The sequence below is a fragment of the Dama dama genome, chromosome 20, assembly GCF_033118175.1.
Source record: "Dama dama isolate Ldn47 chromosome 20, ASM3311817v1, whole genome shotgun sequence".
NCBI classification, from domain to species: Eukaryota; Metazoa; Chordata; class Mammalia; order Artiodactyla; family Cervidae; genus Dama; species Dama dama.
In genome coordinates, this window is record NC_083700.1 from 91,856,622 (window position 1) to 91,876,119 (window position 19,498).

The following is a 19,498-nucleotide window of genomic DNA, read 5'->3' on the forward strand; positions in this document are numbered from 1 at the left end:
GGTATTAGACACCATTAGAGTACTTTAAAGTTTCACTTGTTGGAGATAGATTTCAGAGTCCTACAGGATTAAATTCAAAGCTTGCTACATGCTGATACATTGGCTGAGTATTACTACTCAAAGTTAATTCCCCCTATAGGGATAGCTGAAGCTGACTGAGAAAAAGGATGGAAAAATTAGATGAGGGGTCAGAATACCCAATCTCTTATATAAGATTCCAAGGCTAGATTGTGGGTCCTCATTGGACCCCCTGGCCAGAAGAGCCAATTTGGTGCCTTGGAGACATTGGAAAACTAAATTCATGTGAGCATCCAGGGTGCTCTAGACTCAAGTTAGCAGATTATTTGTTGAGTACCTGTTTTGAGCCAGGCTTTGGAGATACAGAAGTAAAATGTGATGGAATGTGATCCCTGTCTTCAGGAACTTAACAGTAAAATAAATTCTTCACTGCTACTCCTAGTCTTTGGATGTTTAGTTTGAATTGCCTTTGTTATATCCAGGTGGCGGGATTTATGGATCTGCAGTTAAACTTTGATGTTTGCATTGAAGGAATAGATTTTTGAATTAACGTATGAAATTAAGGACATAAACTAATACTTACTGAGTTTTTATGAGCCAAAAATGATAGTGCTTTCTTCCTATAGTGTGGTTTTTAATTTTCTTCCTTACAGTACATTGTAAGAAATTAGCCCCCCTTTTAAAGAGGTGTTTTGTTTTTTTTTTTTTTTACTTGCCTAAGGCCTCATAACAAGTAGCAGAACTAGAATTCAGTGCAGTAGCATTTCACTTCAGAGCCCATCCATACTACCAGGGATGTGGACTTGATTATCTAAGAGAATTGAATCTCATGCAGAATGACAAGAGAAAAAGGGTTATTTATAGAGTTCAGCATTTAAAGGATGGGAGGAGACAAGACTCCAGAAGATACTTGGAAGGTCAGAGCAGAACTTGGACAGCTTTATGAAGCTGTGCTGATAGAGGAGAGTTTCAGGGAGGGTCACACTGTCCAGGCTGCCAAAACAAGTAGGTTGAGGTTTTTTTTTTTTTTTTTTTTTAAGAGTCTGTTGTATTTTGTAGCTATGAATTTGTGACAGTTGTTTCTCTGGCTAATGGTGGGAGTTGAAGTCAAATTGCATAGAAGCTTGTGTGGTGAATGAAAAGAAAAGGCGAGATCTTGAAATAGCATTTTTTCAAGATATTTATTAGTGAAGGCGAAGTACTGTATAAACAGACAACCTGCAAGTTTCTAGGAGTAGATTACGAATTGAGTAAGAAAGTTGTAGGTGAGAACAGGAGATTTGAGAAAAGCAGTAAAGGGTGGATTGCATCAGCAGCTGTACCTAGAGTATTGGCAAGTTGTAAGTAATCCTGACTGGAGTAAAAAGCTTTTGTTATGCCTATTCTGAGACTTGATTTTAACTGAGCTGAAAACAAGTTGCTTCAGTGTCTTCCCCACTTACTAATTAAATTTTGAACTGAGGCTTCAAATGCCAAAAATCCAAGGACTTTTGGGAGAGATAAGTATTTTGAAGTCGAGAAATTATATAATTGTTTCAGATGTTGCATAGTTATTCTTTGTAGCTTTTCTGGAATAACAGTGACTGAGTCATTTGAATGATTGATCTAATGTCAAAATTTATAATCTTAAATCCAGATATGGCTTTTGATAACCTTTTATTTATTTTCTTCTAGGTGTTATTTTCTTCTAGACTTTTTTCTAAGATTCTTTTTCTTAAGTGATAAAAATAATTTCTTACCATTATTAAATATTCTTTGGAACATGATTATTAATCTTGGTATATTTCCCATATCGTGTATATCAGTTTATTTTCTCGTATATACTAATATTTTTTGCTGTTTATTATATCAAGAATATCTTTGTACATAGAGCTCTTCTTGTATTTAGAGCAAGTGTTTTTTAAAGCAAGTGTGCTATTGTATTCACTGAGACATAAAAATTTTGGAGTATTTGTGAATTGTTTTATATTTTCAGATTAAAGATATATGTGTAGATAGATGGATGGATGGATGAATGGGTAGATGGATAATGCTCTTGACATTCATACTTTTCTTTCTCAGGAATTCTTTGTTGCTTTGCGTCTTGTGGCATGTGCCCAGAATGGATTGGAGGTTTCACTAAGTAGTTTGAACCTGGCTGTTCCTCCACCAAGATTTGTAAGAAATGCTTTTAAATTGTATTTTAAAAACTGATACCACATGATTAGAAAGTAGTATTTCCTTGTTTCTGTTTACTTTTATTTATTTAACTTCCTATTGATAGGCTTTTAGCTTGTTTCCAGTCTTTTATTATTTAAAAATTGCTGCAGTAAATAGAAACCTTGAATCTGTCACTTTGCATGTCCAGAAATATATGTATAAATTCTCAGATGTGGAATTGCTGTTTCAAAAGTTTGTGCGCTGTAATTTCACTTACAGTAGCTTGTCTCCCACAGTGGTGGTTTTAGTTCATAGTCCCACCAGCAGTTGGCTCAGTGTACTTTCGCTAGCTTACTGTGGTCAAACGTTTGTTTCTTGTCAGTTTGGTAGGTGACCAGTGGAATGTAAGTGTGGTCTTAATTTATCCTTTTGGTTTTATGAAGTGAAGTCGAGTAGTTTTTCTCATGCTTATGAGCCACTTACGTTGTCTTTATGTGAAATGTCTGTTAATAACTTTTGCCTATTTTTCTTTGGTTGTTCGTCTTTTTTTTATTGAATTCAAGAGGTTCTTAATATATTAGGAAAACCGTTGTTTGTCTATATGAATCACAAATATTTTTTCCCAGTTTGCTATTTGTCTTTTGACTTTGTGTTGATTTGTTTTCCCATAAAGAAGGTATTGTATTTAATGTAAATGAATTATTTGAATTTAAGTTTTTTATGGTTTTTTGGTTCACATTGACATTAGTCCTGATATAAGGTGTATATGGATTCAAATTTATATTTCTTCAAGATGACTACCATGTTTATTGAATAATCAGTCTTTTCCATACTGATTTGAAATGCCACCTCAATCATGACATTCTCATACGTATTTATTTTTTCTGGATTTTTCTGTTTATATCCATTGATCTCTTTATCCATATGTTGATTTCACATTGTTTCAATGATCATATTTGATAATTTATATCTGATAGGGCTAGTCCTCCCCATCTTACTGCTTTTTTCAGAAGTTTCATGGCTGTTCTTGTTTCTAAAATTCAGTATTTTAAAAGTATTTGGTCTAAGTATTATGAATTTAACTTCAGTTTTGAGAATTTCTATATTTCTGAGTTTAATTGTGGAGTCAGAGGGTTGATTTAGGGATTTGTTGCCTAACTATATACTGTTAGTAAAAATTTTCAAATATATCTGTCCCTACAAGCAAATAAACATAATAACTTGGACGTGCTATTGGTAGGTTCCTATACTTGTCACTTAGAAATCTTAAGTTGTGCTTGTCCCTGTCTGCTTTCCTTAAATATTGTGAGGAAAAGTCATCAGTTAACAGGGCCATAAATATTTTTGTTACATTCAGATAACTGTATCTTCATTTTATTTTGATTTCAGGTGTAATAGGATTTACTCTGTAAGACTTAACATGTTTTAGTTAGTACTCCACAGTCGTTTATGCAGCTAACACAGCTAATTCAGGTTTTGTTTCATTTGTCCTTCAGTGAAAGTCTGAGTTAATGTTAAATAATGTCCTTTGTGTATTGAGATCCAGCATTTTGTCTGAGTGTTTAAATCCAAAGATGATTTCCTCTTCATTTTTTATTGATATGAGGATTTCAGCCCTTCGTGCGTTACATTTTCCTTTTTAGCATGATACCAGTAGTCCTTTGCTAATCAGTGGAACCTCTGCAGCTGAGCTCCCATGGGCTGTAAAAGTAAGTAAACTTTTTGACTGTTCTTTTACCACACTTTGCTTCTTACCTACATAATCCTCTCCCCCTTCTTTCAAAATATATTGCAGGGTGTTTTAGACTTTCATTTTTTACTGTGGAGGAAATGCTGGTACTAGAAATTGCTTGAGTCATGTTATTCTCTGTCAGTCATTTTTTGACCGTATTAGCTTAATCTCATTTCTGTTGTAGTGTAAACTAAAAATGGTGATATCATAATCTGGTATTAACTAAAATATTTGATGAATACGTAGTTTACCCCACTGGTATTATTTCTTATTTGAAAAGTTCTGCCTAACTAAATATTCTCTTCATGACTCTAAAACAATTCTTTATGAAATCTTTTTCTGAAATGGGTATTTTGCCTTATAGTTATTTAGAAGCACCAAAATGGTTATAGCTATCTTAGCAGGTTTTAAAAATTGTAATTTTAAAATCGAATGTAGCAGATCAAATAATCTGTAATAAATGTATAGTTTTGCAGAAAACCATTTTGGTTTGTATGCCTTGTGTGCTGTTGTGTAAGGATCTGGTCTTGGCAAATCATGAATGATAGTTTTTATGTTATACGGATACTTTATAGGGATTTTAGGAAATACCTTGTTATTGATAAGAAAAAGAAATCTTGCTTTGGAAAAAATGAGGGAAATGATGTTTATTTCTTTGGCAAGGATTTCTTTTAAAAAAATAACAAATTGAGTTTGAAATGTAATTAATGCCATGTTTAGAAAGTCATAGACACATAAACACATAGCTCTGTTTTCTTATAGAAGTTATTGCTTTGCTTTGGGTCTGTTTGAGAGGGTTGGACTAGGTTCTCTTCTCAGAGTCCTTCAATCTCTGAAATCTTTTGATTTTAAAATCCCTGACTTTAACTTAGCAGTAGAAAAGGCAAAGCCGATGTTTCAGTTACTAAAGGAATGGAAGGGATTCTAAACTTTTGAGTGGAATAACTTAAATTACTATTTACTACAATATATTTGGATGAAAGTGAAATATGTTTTTTAAATGATCGTTTTAAAAATGTTGCCTAGTCTTTGAGGACTTACTGTTTATAACTGCAGTTACGTTCCTTTCCCCATTATTTAACTTGCAATCTTTTTTTATATTATAGCCTGAAGATAAGGCCAAATATGATGCAATTTTTGATAGTTTATGCCCAGTGAATGGATTTCTGTCTGGTGATAAAGTCAAACCAGTGTTGCTCAACTCTAAGTTACCTGTGGATATTCTTGGAAGAGTAAGATACTAAATTCTAAGTGTAACTTTTATGTATTTTAATTTTACTTTAAATAGAAACAGTTTCAGTTCAGTTCAGTTGCTCAGTCGTGTCCGACTCTTTACGACCCCATGTTTAGCTCACTGTTAAAGAATACATAGATCCTATTTTGAAGTTGTGGTATTACAGAATTTTTTGTGCTCTCACTTAAAACTATTGCCAATTTCTTTCTTTGGTTATTCCCTCTAAAATATGAGTGTTTGAAATTATTTGTCATAATCCTCTAGGTAAGGCCTTTTGTCTTTGGGTTGTATGCTCTGACCTCCCAGTGCCTTGATTTAATTTCCAGAGACCATCACTATTCTACATCTCCCTTTACTCCACGACTATATCATGAGGCCTGGTTAAAGGAATAGTTTCATCTCTGAAATCATAAATTCTGCTCTCTAAAGAGAACTTCTTGGCTTTCTAGATTTCTTTCCTAGATACTTGCAAGACTAATTCTTTGACATCATTAAGACCTTTACATCAGATTCTTATTTTCTCTGTCCTTTGAATTTACTTTTTCCTTCATCCATCTTGGATTCTTTTGGTTCACAGTTTCATGTCAGTATCCTTAGCTTTCTTTGCCGTGTTTTCTAATCTCTCTCCTGCCTGATGAAAATCTAACCTTACATGAAGCTAATTATTTGCCTTCTCTCTGATTGTACTTGGACTATTGAGAAAGTCTCATGAGATCAGTATCCTCACAGTTTTGTGATCACCAGCTTCAGCGGGGCTTTCTGTACTGTAGGCTCTCTTGTGCTGTTTGCATAGTGACTTCTTAATACACCTCTTTATATTTCAGACCTCGTCTGCTCTCTTTAAACCTCTAGTCTTTTCTTTTATTTCTTACTTAGACTATATAGGGTTGAATCATAGCTACACTATTTCTTAACTGTGTGACCTTGGGCAAATCATTAGAAAACCATGTCTCAGTTTTCTGATCTTTAAAATTAACCTGTTTTCTATGGATTCCCTGGTGGCTCAGATGGTAAAGAATCCACCTGCAGTGCAGGAGACCCCGGTTGGATTCCTGGGTTGGGAAGATCCCATGGAGAGGGGATAGGCTGCCTACTCCAGTATTCTTGGGCTTCTGAGGTGGCTCAGACAGTAAAGAATCCTCCTGCAATGAGGGAGACCTGGGTTTGATCCCTGGGTTGGGAAGATCTCCTGGAGAAGGGAATGGCTACCCACTCCAGTATTCTCACCTGGAGAATTCTGTGGACAGAGGAGCCTGGCAGCCTACAGTTCACGGGATCACAAAGAGTCAGACATGACTGAGTGACTTTCATATCACACCATCCTGTTTATAGGGTATACAAATTAAATGGGATAATGTATATCAAGTACCTTGCACAGAGCTTGGTACATACTCTTTGAATGTTAGCTGCCATGATGATGACGATGACAACAACTTATCATCACAACACCAGTACTACTGGATCAGTATTGTATAGTTTAGGTGCTAAACTGATTTTCTAGTCTTGTTTTCTACTAATTATTTTTATACCATATGATCAGTATTATATTTCTAAACTATAAATGTAATCTTGTTATTTTTTACTTGAAAGTTACCCTCTTAGGTAGCTTCCTATTGCATTTAGGATAAAGTCTAAACTTCAAGGCCCTCAGCAACCAGACACTTGCTTATATTCACTCCTGTCTCTCATCAGTATACCTTCTCTTTCTGCCCCAAATAAAATTTTGTTGACTAACTTAAATACCTTCATTTCAACAATTTTAAATAGTTTATAGCTGGTCTAAAGCTATGGAAGATAGTCTAGTTTTAGACCAAATATACCAGGCCTTTACAGTTTATCGGGCTTCCCTGGTGGCTCAGATGGTAAAACGTCTGCCCACAGTGCAGGAGACCTGGGTTTGATCCCTGGGTTGGGAAGATCCCCTGGAGAAGGAAATGGCAACCCACTCCAGTATTCTTGCCTGGAGAATTCCATGGACAGAGGAGCCTGGTAGGCTACAGTCCATGGGGTTGCAAAGAGTCAGACACGACTGAGCGACTTCACTTTCTTTCTTTTTTTCTTTCTTTAAGGTTTATTCTCTGTATGCTCTGGACATTAGTTGGCTAATGATTAATAATACAATGTTCATTGAATATGTATTTCAGTTGATTAGCGATTCTGTATTATAGGGAAAACAACTAATGGACTTGGTTGAAAGTCTTCAGATTGATGACTGATTCTGTTACTTAATAATAGTTACATGATCCTAGAAAAGTCATATAGTCTCGGGTCTAAAATAGTTTTATAGTACCACATGAAGTTGTTGCATGAAGTAACTGAGATGATGTTTTTCAAAAAACGTAGTTGTTTAAAGTTGTTGTTCAGTGGCTCAGGTTTGTCCGACTCTTTGTGATCCCCATGGACTGTAGCACACCAGGCTTTCCTGTCCTTGACCATCTTCTGGAGCTTCCTTAAATTCATGTCCATTGAACTGGTGATGCCATCCAACCATCTCATGTCTGTCGTCCCCTTCTCCTCCTGCCCTCATTCTTTCCCAGCATCAGGGTCTTTCCAGTGAGTCAGCTCTTCGCATCAGGTGGCCAAAGTATTGGAGCTTCAACTTCAGCATCAGTCCTTCCAATGAATATTTAGGACTGATTTCCTTTAGGATTGACTGGTTTGATGTCCTTGCAGTCCAAGGGATTATCAAGAGTCTTCTCTAACACCACAGTTCAAGCATCAAAAAGTTGTTTAAAGTACTGTGTTACATAATTGTTTTCTTAGTTGAGAGGAGCAAAATATTTTCTTTAAAAATTTGCAAAGTGATTTCTGTTTAAAACTACTTGGTATTAAGAATTATTATTAATTTTTTTTTTACAGAAATTCTATTAGTGGTGTAATAATATGCTCAGCATAATTGAAATTTCTCAGAAAAATAGATTTTATGTTTAGGAAAAACTTTTTCCTTCAAATACATATTTGATATATACAATTAGCACATGAAATGATGTTAATCTTACCCAGTTCTTTTCTTTTTAAGGTTTGGGAATTGAGTGATATTGACCATGATGGAATGCTTGACAGAGATGAGTTTGCCGTTGTAAGTAATCTAAAGCTTTTGAAATTTTAAACATCTAAAAAAAAAAAAAAAAAAAAAAGGAATTTTAAACATCTTAATGGTTTTCTCAAGTGAAAATTTCCCCTTTTTGTTTATCTTTAGAGGAAAATTACATTTCTCTTAAAATTAATGATATGACTATTTTTACCTAGAATTTGTAGTCAATAAATATTATTAAGCAAATGGATAATGGAGAGTGAATGTTTTTGCCCTCTTTGTTTTATTTGACTTTAAGGTACCTAAGAATACATGCTTTGGATAATGCAGTCTAAAGATGCTGAGTATAATCTTTTGAATCCCATCTTGACCAGGCATCTTAGTGCCTACTTCTGCTGTGAAATGTCTTTATTTCAAATATACTCCCAAATTTTCACATTTGTTTCATTAAAGGAAAACATGAATAATACAACAGTTTCACCTCATTTATGAAAGCAGAGAAAGTTGAGACTTCTTATCCAAAGATATATTATCCTTAGTAAATGGATAGTTAATTCTTCAGAGAGCTGTTTTCATGTCTTCCTTAAGGGTTACATGAAATTCTGCTGTGAACTCATGAATGATAAATCTCTAATCCCCCTTTTAATCTCTTATTTGGAAATTAGTCTTTTCAGATTTTCTCTATTTTGCTAGGAACTTGTTTCTTTGACTTTCAGGTTTGCCACAAAATTGCACTATTCTTTATTCTCTTATGGGTTTGTGTTTGGGTGTCTTTCTCTTTCCAAATCTTACTTAGTTTTGCTTCTTGTTTTTTGTTTAACTGAATTTTTGTGTAGCCTATTAATCTTTTTAAAAAGAGTCATCTTTTCTGGTAGTGTCTTTAGGATTTTCTATGTATAGTATCATGTCATTTGCAAACAATTCTTTTCCAATTTGAATTCCTTTTCTTTTTCTTATTTCTATATTGAATAAAAGTGATGAGAGTGGACATCCTTGTCTTGTTCCTGATTTTAGAGGAAATGCTTTCAGCATTTTACTGTTATGTTACCTGTGAATTTGTTCTATATGGCCTTTATTATGTTGAGATAGGTTCCTGCTGTGCCCACTTTTTGGATAGGTTTTGTCATAAATAGATGTTGAATCTTGTCAAGAGCTATTTTGGCATCTATGAGCTGTTGAATTTTGTCAAGAGCTATTTTGGCATCTATGAGCTGATCATACAGTTCTTATTTTTTTTGTGTGGTGTCTTCATCTGATTTTGGGCTTCCCTGGTGGCTCAGATGGTAAAGAATCTGCAATGCTGGAGACCTGGGTTTGATACCTGGGTTGGGAAGGTCCCCTGGGGGAGGGCTTGGTAACCCACTCCAGTGTTGCCTGGAGAATCGCCATGGACTGAGGAGCCTGGCAGCTTACAGTCCATGGGTCACAAAGAGTCAGACACAACTGAGCAGCTAAGCACACAGCATCTGATTTTGGTATCAGGGTGATGGTGGCTTCATAGAATAAGTTTAGATGTATTCCTTCCTTTGCAATTTCTTTGAATAGTTTAAGAAGGATTGGTGTTACTTTTTTCTGAATTGTTGGTAGAATTTACAGGTAGAACCTGTAAAGCTATCTGATTCTGAATTTTTGTTTGTTGAGAGTTTTTAAGTCACAGTTTCAAGTTCAGTACTTAAAATTGGTCTGTTCATATTTTCTATTTCTCCCTGGTTCAGTCTTGAGAGATTGTATTTTTCTAATAATTTGTCCATTTCTTCGAGGTTGTACATTTTATTGCCATATAGTTGCTTGTAGTAGTCTTTTATGGTCCTTTAAGTCTCTTTCATTTATTTCTGCTTTGATCTTTATGATTTCTCTCCTCCTACTAACTTTGGGTTTTGTTTGTTCTTATTTCTCTAGTTGCTTTAGCTGTAATATTTGGTTGTTTATTTGAGATTTTTCTTGTTTCCTGAGGTAAGCTTGTGTTGCTATAGACTTCCTTCATAGAACTGCATTTGCTGCATTTGATAGTTTTTAGAGCGTCATGTTTTCATTTTCATTTGTCTCTAGATATTTTATTTCCTGTTTGTTTTCTTCAGTGACCCATTGGTTGTTTAGTAGCAGTGTTTAGCTACCACGTGTTTGTGATTTTTGCAGTTTTTTTTCTCTTAGTTGATTTCTAATCTCATAGCATTGTGGTTGGAAAACATACCTGATAAAATTGCAATTTTCTCAAATATACTGAGGCTTACTTTATGGCTCAGCATGTGTTCTATCCTGGAGAATGTTCCATGTACACTTGAAAAGAATGTTGTATTCTGCTGCTTTCAGATGGAATGCTCTATTAATATTAGTTCCATCTGTTCTAATGTGCCATTTAAGTCCTGTGTTTCCTTACTGATTTTTTGTCTGGATGATCTGTCCATTGATGTAAGTAGGGTGTTAAAATTCCCATTACTGTGTTACTGTCAGTTTCTCCTTTTATGTCTGTTAACATTTACTATATATATTGACATGCTCTTATGTTGGGTGCATTTATATTTACAGTTGTATCTCCTTGATCCCTTGATCATTACGTAGTGTCCTTTGTTGTCTCTTATAACAGTCTTTATTTTGAAGTCTGTTTTATCTGATTTGAGTATTGGTACTGCAGCTTTCTTCTGATACCCATTTGGCATGGAAGACCTTTTTTCATTCTCTCACTTTCAGTCTGTATGTGTCTCTAGATCTGAAGCGAATCTCTTGTAGACAGCGTATATATGGGTCTCGTTTTTGTATCCATTCAGTCAGTCTGTGTCTTTTGGATGGAGCATTTAATCTATTTTCATTTAAGGTAATTATTGATATGTATGTTCTTATTGCTGTTTTATTAATTGTTTTGAATTTGTCTTTGTAGGTCTTTTTCTTCCTTTCCTCTTTTGTTCACTTGTGATTTGATGACTTTCTTTAGTGTTGTGTTTGGATTCCTTTTTTTGTTTGTGTATATATGTATTATAGATTTTTTGATTTGCAGTTCCCACAAGGTTTTGATATAGCAGTCTATATATATTTCCATGGTTGTTTTAAGTTGCTGATCTCTTTAGTTCAAATGCATTTCAGATACCTTGCCTTTGTATTCTCATCATGATTTTTGGTTTAGATACCATATTTGTGTGTGTATGATTTCCCACCTTTACTCTAGGTTTGCCTTTACCAGTGAGCTTTCCCATTTCGTAATTTTCTTGTTTCTCATTGTGGCCTTTTCTTTTCCACCTAGAGAAGTTCCTTTAACATTTGTCATAATGCTGGTTTGGTGGTACTGAATTCTTTTTTGCTTTTGCTTGTCTGTAAAGCTTTTGATTTCTCCATCAAATCTGAACAAGAGCCTTGCTGAGCAGAGTATTCTTGGTTGTAGGCTTTTCCCTTTTATCTTTAAATGTATCATGCCACTCTCTTCTGTCTGTAAAGTTTCTACTGAAAACTCAGCTTATAACTTTATGGAGGTAGCTTGTATGTTATTTGTTGCTTTTCACTTGTTAGTTTTAATATTTTTTCTTTCTCTTTAATTTTTATCAGTTTGATTACTATGTCTCAGCATGTTCCTCCTTGGGTTGATGCTGTATGGTACTCTCTGTGCTTCCTGGACTTGGGTGACAGCTTCCTTTCCCATGTTAGGGGAGTTTTCAGCTGTCATCTCTGTAAGTATTATCTTCTCAGGCCCTTTCTCTCTCTTCTCCTTCTGGGACCCCTATAATGCAAAGTTGCTGTGATTGACATTGTCCCAGAGGTTTCTTAAACTATCCTCTTTTCTTTTCCGTCTTTTTTTTCTTTATTCTGTTCCATGGCAGTGATTTCCAGAACTCTTTCAGCTCCCTTATCCATTCTCATTTATTCTTATGTTGATTCCTTCTAGTTTATTTTTTATTTCAGTTATTGTATTCTTCAACTATCTTTGGTTGTTCTTCATTTTTTTCTAATTATTTGTTAAAATCTTATTGTAACTTCTTGCTTTATGCTTGAATTCTTTTCCCAGGTTCTTGGATCATCTTTACGATCATTACTCTGAACTCTCTGTTGGGTAGATTGCCTATCTCCATGTCACTTAGTTGTTTTTGTGGGGTTTTATCTTGTTCCTTTGTCTGGAACATAATCCTCTGCCATCTCCTTTTGTCTAAAATTCCATTTGTATTTTTATGTATGTGGAAAGTTAGTTATGTTTCTCGACATTGGAGACGTGGCCTTCTGTAGAGGATGTCCTTTGTGTACCAGCCGTATACTCCCCTCTCATCACCCAGTGACCAGGGATCAGTTGGTCCCAGGGTAAGTTCTGACCTGTGTTTGCAGACTCAGTTGTGTAGGCTGTGGCACTGTATATTTCTTGCTTCCGGTGTTTTCCCCCTGTTGGGTGAGGCTGGTCTAGCTTCCTGGTGGTTAGGGACAGGTTTCTGCCCACTGATGAGTGGAATTGGATCTTGGTTCTTTGGTGTACAGTGCCATGTCAAGGAGTGTGTCTAGAGGTGGTTGTGGTCTCAGGAAGTCTTTAGGCAGCCTATCTTTTGATGGATGGGACTGTGTTCCTGCCCTGTTGGTTGTTTGGCCTAAGGTATCCCAACACTGGAGCCTACAGGCTATTGGCTCAATCAGGTCTTGGTGCTAATGTCCCAAGCAAGATATCTTCTGGATGTATTTGAAACTAGCTTTTTCGTTCTAAGAGAGAGCCACACCCACCCCCTACCTCGGTGGGAAACCCTCCAAGACCAACAGGTAGGTCTGGCCTAAGCTTCTATGAATTTACTGCTTTTCCTTGGTTCCTGGTGCACCCTCCAAGAGTGTAGTCTCTGTTTCCCCCAGTCCTATAGAGTAAGATCACTGACCTTCTAAGTCAGGGGCTCTGGGGACTCTTGCTACTGATGCCAGACCCACAGACCAGGGATCTTGATGTGGGGCTCAGAGCTCTCTCTCTTCGGCAGATCTGCTATATGATTATATTCAGTTTGTGAGTCTCCCATCCAGAGGTGTGGGATTTGGTTATATAGCAGATGTGCCCCTCCTACTGTCTTGTGATTTCCTTTTTGTCTTTGGATGTAGAATATTATTTTTGGTATGTTCCAGTCTTTTTTATTGATGATTGTTCAGTGGTTAAGTTGTCATGTTGATGTTCTTGTGGAGGAGTAAGCTCAAGCTCTTCTATTCCAACATCTTGTCTTCTCTTTCTCGCTGGGTGCCCAAGCAGGAACAGAGCACAGAGGTCCTGAGAGCCCTGTTACCAAGTCTTCCTAATGCAACCTAGACACAACTATCTATGGCAAACCCTGGGAAAGTAGAGAGTAAACCACGTGAGAGTGTTCTGAAAAGGAAGGCTCTGTGCTGCTATTTAAGAAAAAACCATCCCAGATAAAAGTCTGCACGGCCCCTGCTCAGATGTAAGGGTGCAGACTGGAGCGCTTTTCTCCTACACATGTGGCCACATGCAGGCAATTGTCCCAAAGCCAAAGTGTGTGTTTATTTTTTGAATGGGAAAATGAAGTTCATAAGAAATTCTAATTTGGTTTGTTGAATTATAATATGGATTTTTAAAAACAATAACTTCTTAATTCATTAATGAACCAAAATCTGGTTGAACCCGAGTCTTTATGTTCAAGACTTTAATCTTTAAAATTCTTAACCAAACCAAATTCTTTCTTTCCTTTTATAGCATAGGTGGGATTTTTGGGTTGGTTTACTTTTTTAATTAGAATAAATAAAGTTGAAGATAGTGAGATATTCTAACTTATAACTTCTGTTGTATGTGAACCTTTAATCAATAGTACTTATTTCTTTTCAAATGTAAATGCTTTTCATATTCTCTGAAATCTAGTGCTTTAGTTAAAAACCCAGAATCTAGAGTATCTTGGTGGAGTTTTTCTTTTTTTCTTTTAACTAAATTTGTAAAGATTAGGCCTTGGCATGCCATGGGTGTTCTGGCCACAATTAAAATGACTTTGTAAACTACTTTCAGGGGTTATTTCTGTAGTTCATAAAATGACTTTTGAGATGGGTATGTACGTATTGTTGTTGTTGAGTTGCTAACAACTTTGCAACCCCATGAACTACAGCACACCAGGTTTCCCTGTCCTTCACTATCTCCCAGAGTTTGTTCAGATTCATGTCCATTGAGTTGATGATGCTCTCTGGCCATCTCATCCTCTACCACCACCTTATTTTGCCTTTAATCTTTCCCAGCAGCAGGATACTCTTCACATCAGGTGGCCAAAGTATTGTAACTTCAGCTTCAGCACCCACCAGTCCCTCTAATGACTGTTCAGGCTTGATCTCCTTTAGGATGGACTGGTTTGATCTCCTTGCAGTCCAAGGGACTCTTAAGAGTCTTCTCCAATACCACAGTTTGAAGGCATCAATTCTTCAGTGCCTCGCCATTTTTATGGACCAACTCTCACATCCATCACTGACTACTAGAAAAACCACAGCTTTGACTATATGGACCTTTGTCTGCAAAGTGATGTCTTTGCCTTTCAATACACTGTCTAGGTTTATCATAGCTTTCCTTCCATGGAGCAAGTGTCTCTTCATTTCATGGCTGAAGTGCCAGGCTGCAAAATAATTGCTTACGGTGACTGCAGTCATGTGTGTATGTATACACACAAAAATAAGATGGCAAAAAATAATTTCTACATCCTTGAATGAAAAATTTTTTTAATGTCCATGACTATTATCAGTATTCTGTTTGCTCATGAATGAATTATATGACTAGAGTATAAGGATATTGGAAGTACATCTTCCTGAGTTTTACTTCTGACTTACTTAGCTGATGAGAATATGTCTGATAGGGCCTTAAGGGGACATTTTGTGAAAGAGTCAAATTTTCCTCTCTGGTATCTGTTTGAAAACTCAAAATACCATAATATATAAAATTGTGGGAGCTTCCCTTGTGGTACAGAGAATAAGAACCTGCCTGCCAATACAGGGGACAACACTGTTTTGATCCCTTGTCCAGGAAAATTCCACATGTCGCAGAGTAACTAAACCCAGGTGCTACAGTTGGGTCTTGCTACTGAGCCCACACTCTAGAACCTATGAGCTGCAACCACTGAGCCTGTGTGCCACAAATCCTGAAGTCCGTGTGCCCTAGAGCCCACATGCTGCACTTACTGAGCCCATGTGCTGCAAAAGATCCAGCCCAACCAAAAATAAATAAAAAATTATTATATTGGGAAATGACTGATAATTATGTTAAAGTTTATTGTTCCCTTTGTTGGAATGAGTTCTCTCAGTGCGCAGTCCTATTCTGTGAAATACTTCTTTGTGTTATTGAGTCTGAAACCATGGCTTTTAAATTTAAAGTGAAGACCCTTAAGTTTAATAATTTAATATTTGGTAAATGAGCTTATGCTTTATCATAGATTTTAGAGTTGAACAAGATCCTGTAAATTAGCTCCTTTAAGCAAATCGGTTAGTGACAGAGCCAGAGCTGAACCTGGACCTTCTAGATCATGCTGATTTTGATTCTGTTTTTATGTTTGTTAAATTTTAGAATGGCTTTAAATTTATAGAAAAGTTGCAGATAATACAGAGAATTCCTCAATGCCCCTCACCTCACTTCTCTTATAATATTAACGTATTACACTGTCATGGTACTTACATCAAAACTAAAACCAACATTGGTATATTACTGTTAATTGAACTCTAGACTTTATTTGCATTTCACCAGTGTTTCCTTTCAGTCCTTGGATCCTGCCTAGGCTGCCACACTACATTTAATTGCCATGTCTTCTCAGTCTCTCTGGTCTTTGATAGTTTATCAGTGTTTCCTTTTTTCCTATAACTTTTAACAGTATCTAAGTGTACTAGCTAGGTATCTTGTGGAATGTCTTCCAACCTAGAAATATGTGTTTTTCTCATAATTAGCCTGAGGGTATGAGTTTTTGAAAAGAATACCACAGATGTAGAATACCTTTCTCATCACCTTTATTGGCAAGTGGGGCATGGGGTACATGATGTCCACATAACATCACTGGTAATATTAACCTTCATCACTTGGTTAAGGCTGTGTTTGTCAAGTTCCTCTACTGTAATTTCCCCCTTATCCTTCTCTCCTCCTTGGAGAGAGAGACTCATGACCCTTTTATCTTATATTCTGTCTTCCTATCTATTTATTCATTTTTACATTCTTAAAGCCTTAAATTTTTCTGTTAGATAAGTTCTTAGACTGAAAGTGGTGAAACTTTTGTCCATGTTATTTGTTGGATTATATGAAGTTTTTGGGACTTAGAGAGTTATTAAGAATCTTTCTCAACTTGTTCACATTGCATTGAAATTTACTTTTCACATGTTTGCTCCTTCTTCTGTTGGATTGTTAAAATGAGAGATCCCTTCACTTTTGTATTTGTAATGCCTAGCACAGTGTCTGGTGGCAAGAAATTTTTCAGTAAATGATTTATTGAACTAAATTGATGAGGGAAGCATGTATTACTTGGAAGACATTAAAAAACACCTGACGTTTTCATCCTAGATTGCTGTTATTAGATATTGGCAGTTCAGCTGATTGAGTAAACCAATGAACAAACAGAACTCCTCAGGAAACTCCTAAAATACTGATTCTCAAAGTATGGTCTCCCATAAAACACATGTGTCACCAGTGAACTTACTAGAAATGCAAATTCTCAGGTGTTAACCTCAGACTAATTGAATAAGAATCACTGGGGTTGGTTTGAAAAACCTGTGTTTTAACAAACGCTCCAGGTGTGTTTCTGATGGCCACTAAAATTTGAGAAATACCCCCTAAAAGCATAGAGGATGAAAAAAATCAAAGAAAGTGAGCCACTAATGGTAATTGACTGCAGCAGTGAAACAAAGTACCCTCTTTTCCTGTTGTCTATATCTCTGAGTAAGCTTAGGTTTATTTTTGATGCTTTTACTTTGAAATCATCAAAAAGATGTTTGAAATGCTTCTTAGTTAAGTGTCTATCTCTAGCTGTGCAAATGCATTTGCTAGTACCAAGAACTTCTCAGTTTAAAAATTAGTTGCTGGCCAGATTTTGGGGAAAGGAGGTTTTGGTTTTTTGTGTGTGTGGGGTTTTTTGTTTTTGACAAGTGTACATCATTTGATTCAGTTGCCGTGTTTGTTTCAATGATACACTTTGATTAAGATAAAGTACGATATAATAGAAAATCAAACATAATCATAACAGCATACTGTTCACTTTTTCTATTTTATTTGGTGGAAAAATTTTTTACTTTAGTTGTCAGGAAAACTATTTTCAAGGCAACATGAACTTAGCAATACTTTTTTTAACTTTAAAAAAATGTGTTGTCTATTGGCAGCAGATGGCTGACATAAGCTTTTTTGCTTCAAGTGTCCACTTTTCCAGGAAATGACTCCCATCTGTACAAGAGGAATGCTGACCTTTAATGTGCATGTTATTCACTTCTTTTAACTCAGTGCCAAGCTAATATATTCACATATATTGTGAATTTTTGGTTGGAAGTATGTGCTAGCCAGATTGTTTTGTTTCTGGCGTTTTAAGCTTTTGAAAATAGAAAGTTTGTGGGTTTTTTATTTTATTTTATAATTAAAAATAACTTTTAATAGGTAAAATATTCTCATGGTTCATAAATCCATTCAATATAAAAGGATATTCAGTGGAAAAAATCAGTCTCATCCTTGCCCTCAACTGTTCCATTTACACCTACTCTATATATTCTTATTTATCCTGCCTTTGTTGATCCCCCTAGAATTTCTTAATGCAAACTGAGACAAATTTGAGTAACTATTATCCTGTTACTGCAAAGATTATACACTATTATACATACCCACTGTTCAACACTATACTTTTCTTCATGTTAGCATTGTATTCTGGATATCTTTTCACACAGAGTGCTCCATGATTCTTTTTTTCTGATCAGCTTTATTGAGGACTACTTTACATACAATGAATTGCATTCAATTTAAATATACAATTTGATGAGTTTTGACAATTGTATATTTTTGTGAAGGTACCACTGCAGTTAAGATACAGAATATTTCCCAGGGGTTTGGTGTTTTTTGTTTTTTTAAGGTTTGTTTGATAGTATTTCATTGTATGGATATACCAGTCTTTTAAACCAGTCTTCTGTTTAAGTACTTAAGTGCTGATACAAACAGTTCTTTAATTAATAGCCTGTTTGATACAGCCTTTCCTGTGAAGATAAGTAGAGAATATGTAAGGATAGATTCCCAGATATCAGATTGCTGAGCCAAAAGGGAAGTCAATATTTTGGTAGATGTTGCCAAAATGCCTTACAGTAGACTTGGTACTAGTGTGAGCTTTCACTAGCCATGTACGAGAGTGTCTGTTTGCCCATTGTAGCTAACAAAATTGTGTTATGATTTTGCTGATAGATGGGAAAGGGTGTTTTCATATAGTTTTAACTTTCTGTTTTCTTGTGAATGAAAGTGAGCATATTTTTATAAGTTAAAGAATGGGCCATTTGTAGTATTTACTTTTCTATAAAGTATGTGTTAATCCTGTTAATCCATTTTCCTATTGGATTTTATGGTTTTTTTCTGTTAATTTGTAGGAATTCTTTATATATTAGAGAAGTTAGTTCTTTCTTTGCAAATGTTTTTTTCCCCAGGTTGTTTTCATTTGACATTACAAGACTTTTAGTTGAAGGGGGTGTGTCTGAGTTTTTACTGCTTAGAATATCTTCCTAAAAGTTGCTTAGTTTTAATTTATTTCCTTTTATCCCTCCTTCCTTTCATCTCTCCCTTTTTTCCTCTTTCTTTCCTTCCCAGCTTAATTTCTTAATAAAAGGATTTGAGGCAGCTTGAAGATGCTTTTTTTGTTGAACAGAAATTAATTCGTGGGTGGATTTTGTTAAGTGATTTTAATATATATGACTCTGGTTCATCTGTTTTGAAGGCCATGTTTTTGGTATACTGCGCACTGGAGAAAGAACCTGTGCCAATGTCCTTGCCTCCAGCCTTGGTGCCACCTTCTAAGAGGAAAACGGTCAGTATATCAGGCCCTATGCGGTTGATCCCCTCTTCAGCATCAGCCAAGGAACCTTACCACTCCTTCCCACCAGTAGGCATTTTACCTACCAAAGCACCGTTAAGACAGGTATAGATTTATCATTGTTAAAGGACTTTTTTAAAAAAACAAAGTGCATGGCATTTAACAACTGATCGCTTGATGAAGATAGGAGGAACAATCAAAGGGATCAAACTTCAGGGCTCCCTCCTTTGAGCTTGTCTAATGTGATGTCCTAGAGAAGACAGATAATCCTCTCCTGTATGGCCTTACTTAAGTCATATGGATGTTTCGTTGGCTTTGCCTTGATCTACCTGCAATTCAAGTTGGAGATAGAAGATACACTGTGTTAATCTGGCATGCTTGCCCTG

The 19,498-nt window shown here is 35.8% G+C and overlaps 1 protein-coding gene across 8 annotated transcripts in view; it reads left to right on the forward strand.

Moving 5' to 3' along the window:
- EPS15 (epidermal growth factor receptor pathway substrate 15) overlaps positions 1–19,498 on the forward strand; it is a 138,224-nt gene that overhangs the window by 35,342 nt on the left and 83,384 nt on the right. For 6 of the 8 annotated variants that reach the window (XM_061121920.1, XM_061121923.1, XM_061121924.1 and 3 more), the window contains exons 5-9: positions 2,080–2,175; positions 3,801–3,866; positions 4,996–5,121; positions 8,143–8,202; positions 19,017–19,217. In XM_061121920.1, coding sequence (XP_060977903.1) covers positions 2,080–2,175; positions 3,801–3,866; positions 4,996–5,121; positions 8,143–8,202; positions 19,017–19,217 — 549 coding nt within the window. The remainder of the gene's footprint in view (positions 1–2,079; positions 2,176–3,800; positions 3,867–4,995; positions 5,122–8,142; positions 8,203–19,016; positions 19,218–19,498) is intronic. The other 2 variants (XM_061121921.1, XM_061121922.1) reach the window with 1 other exon arrangement.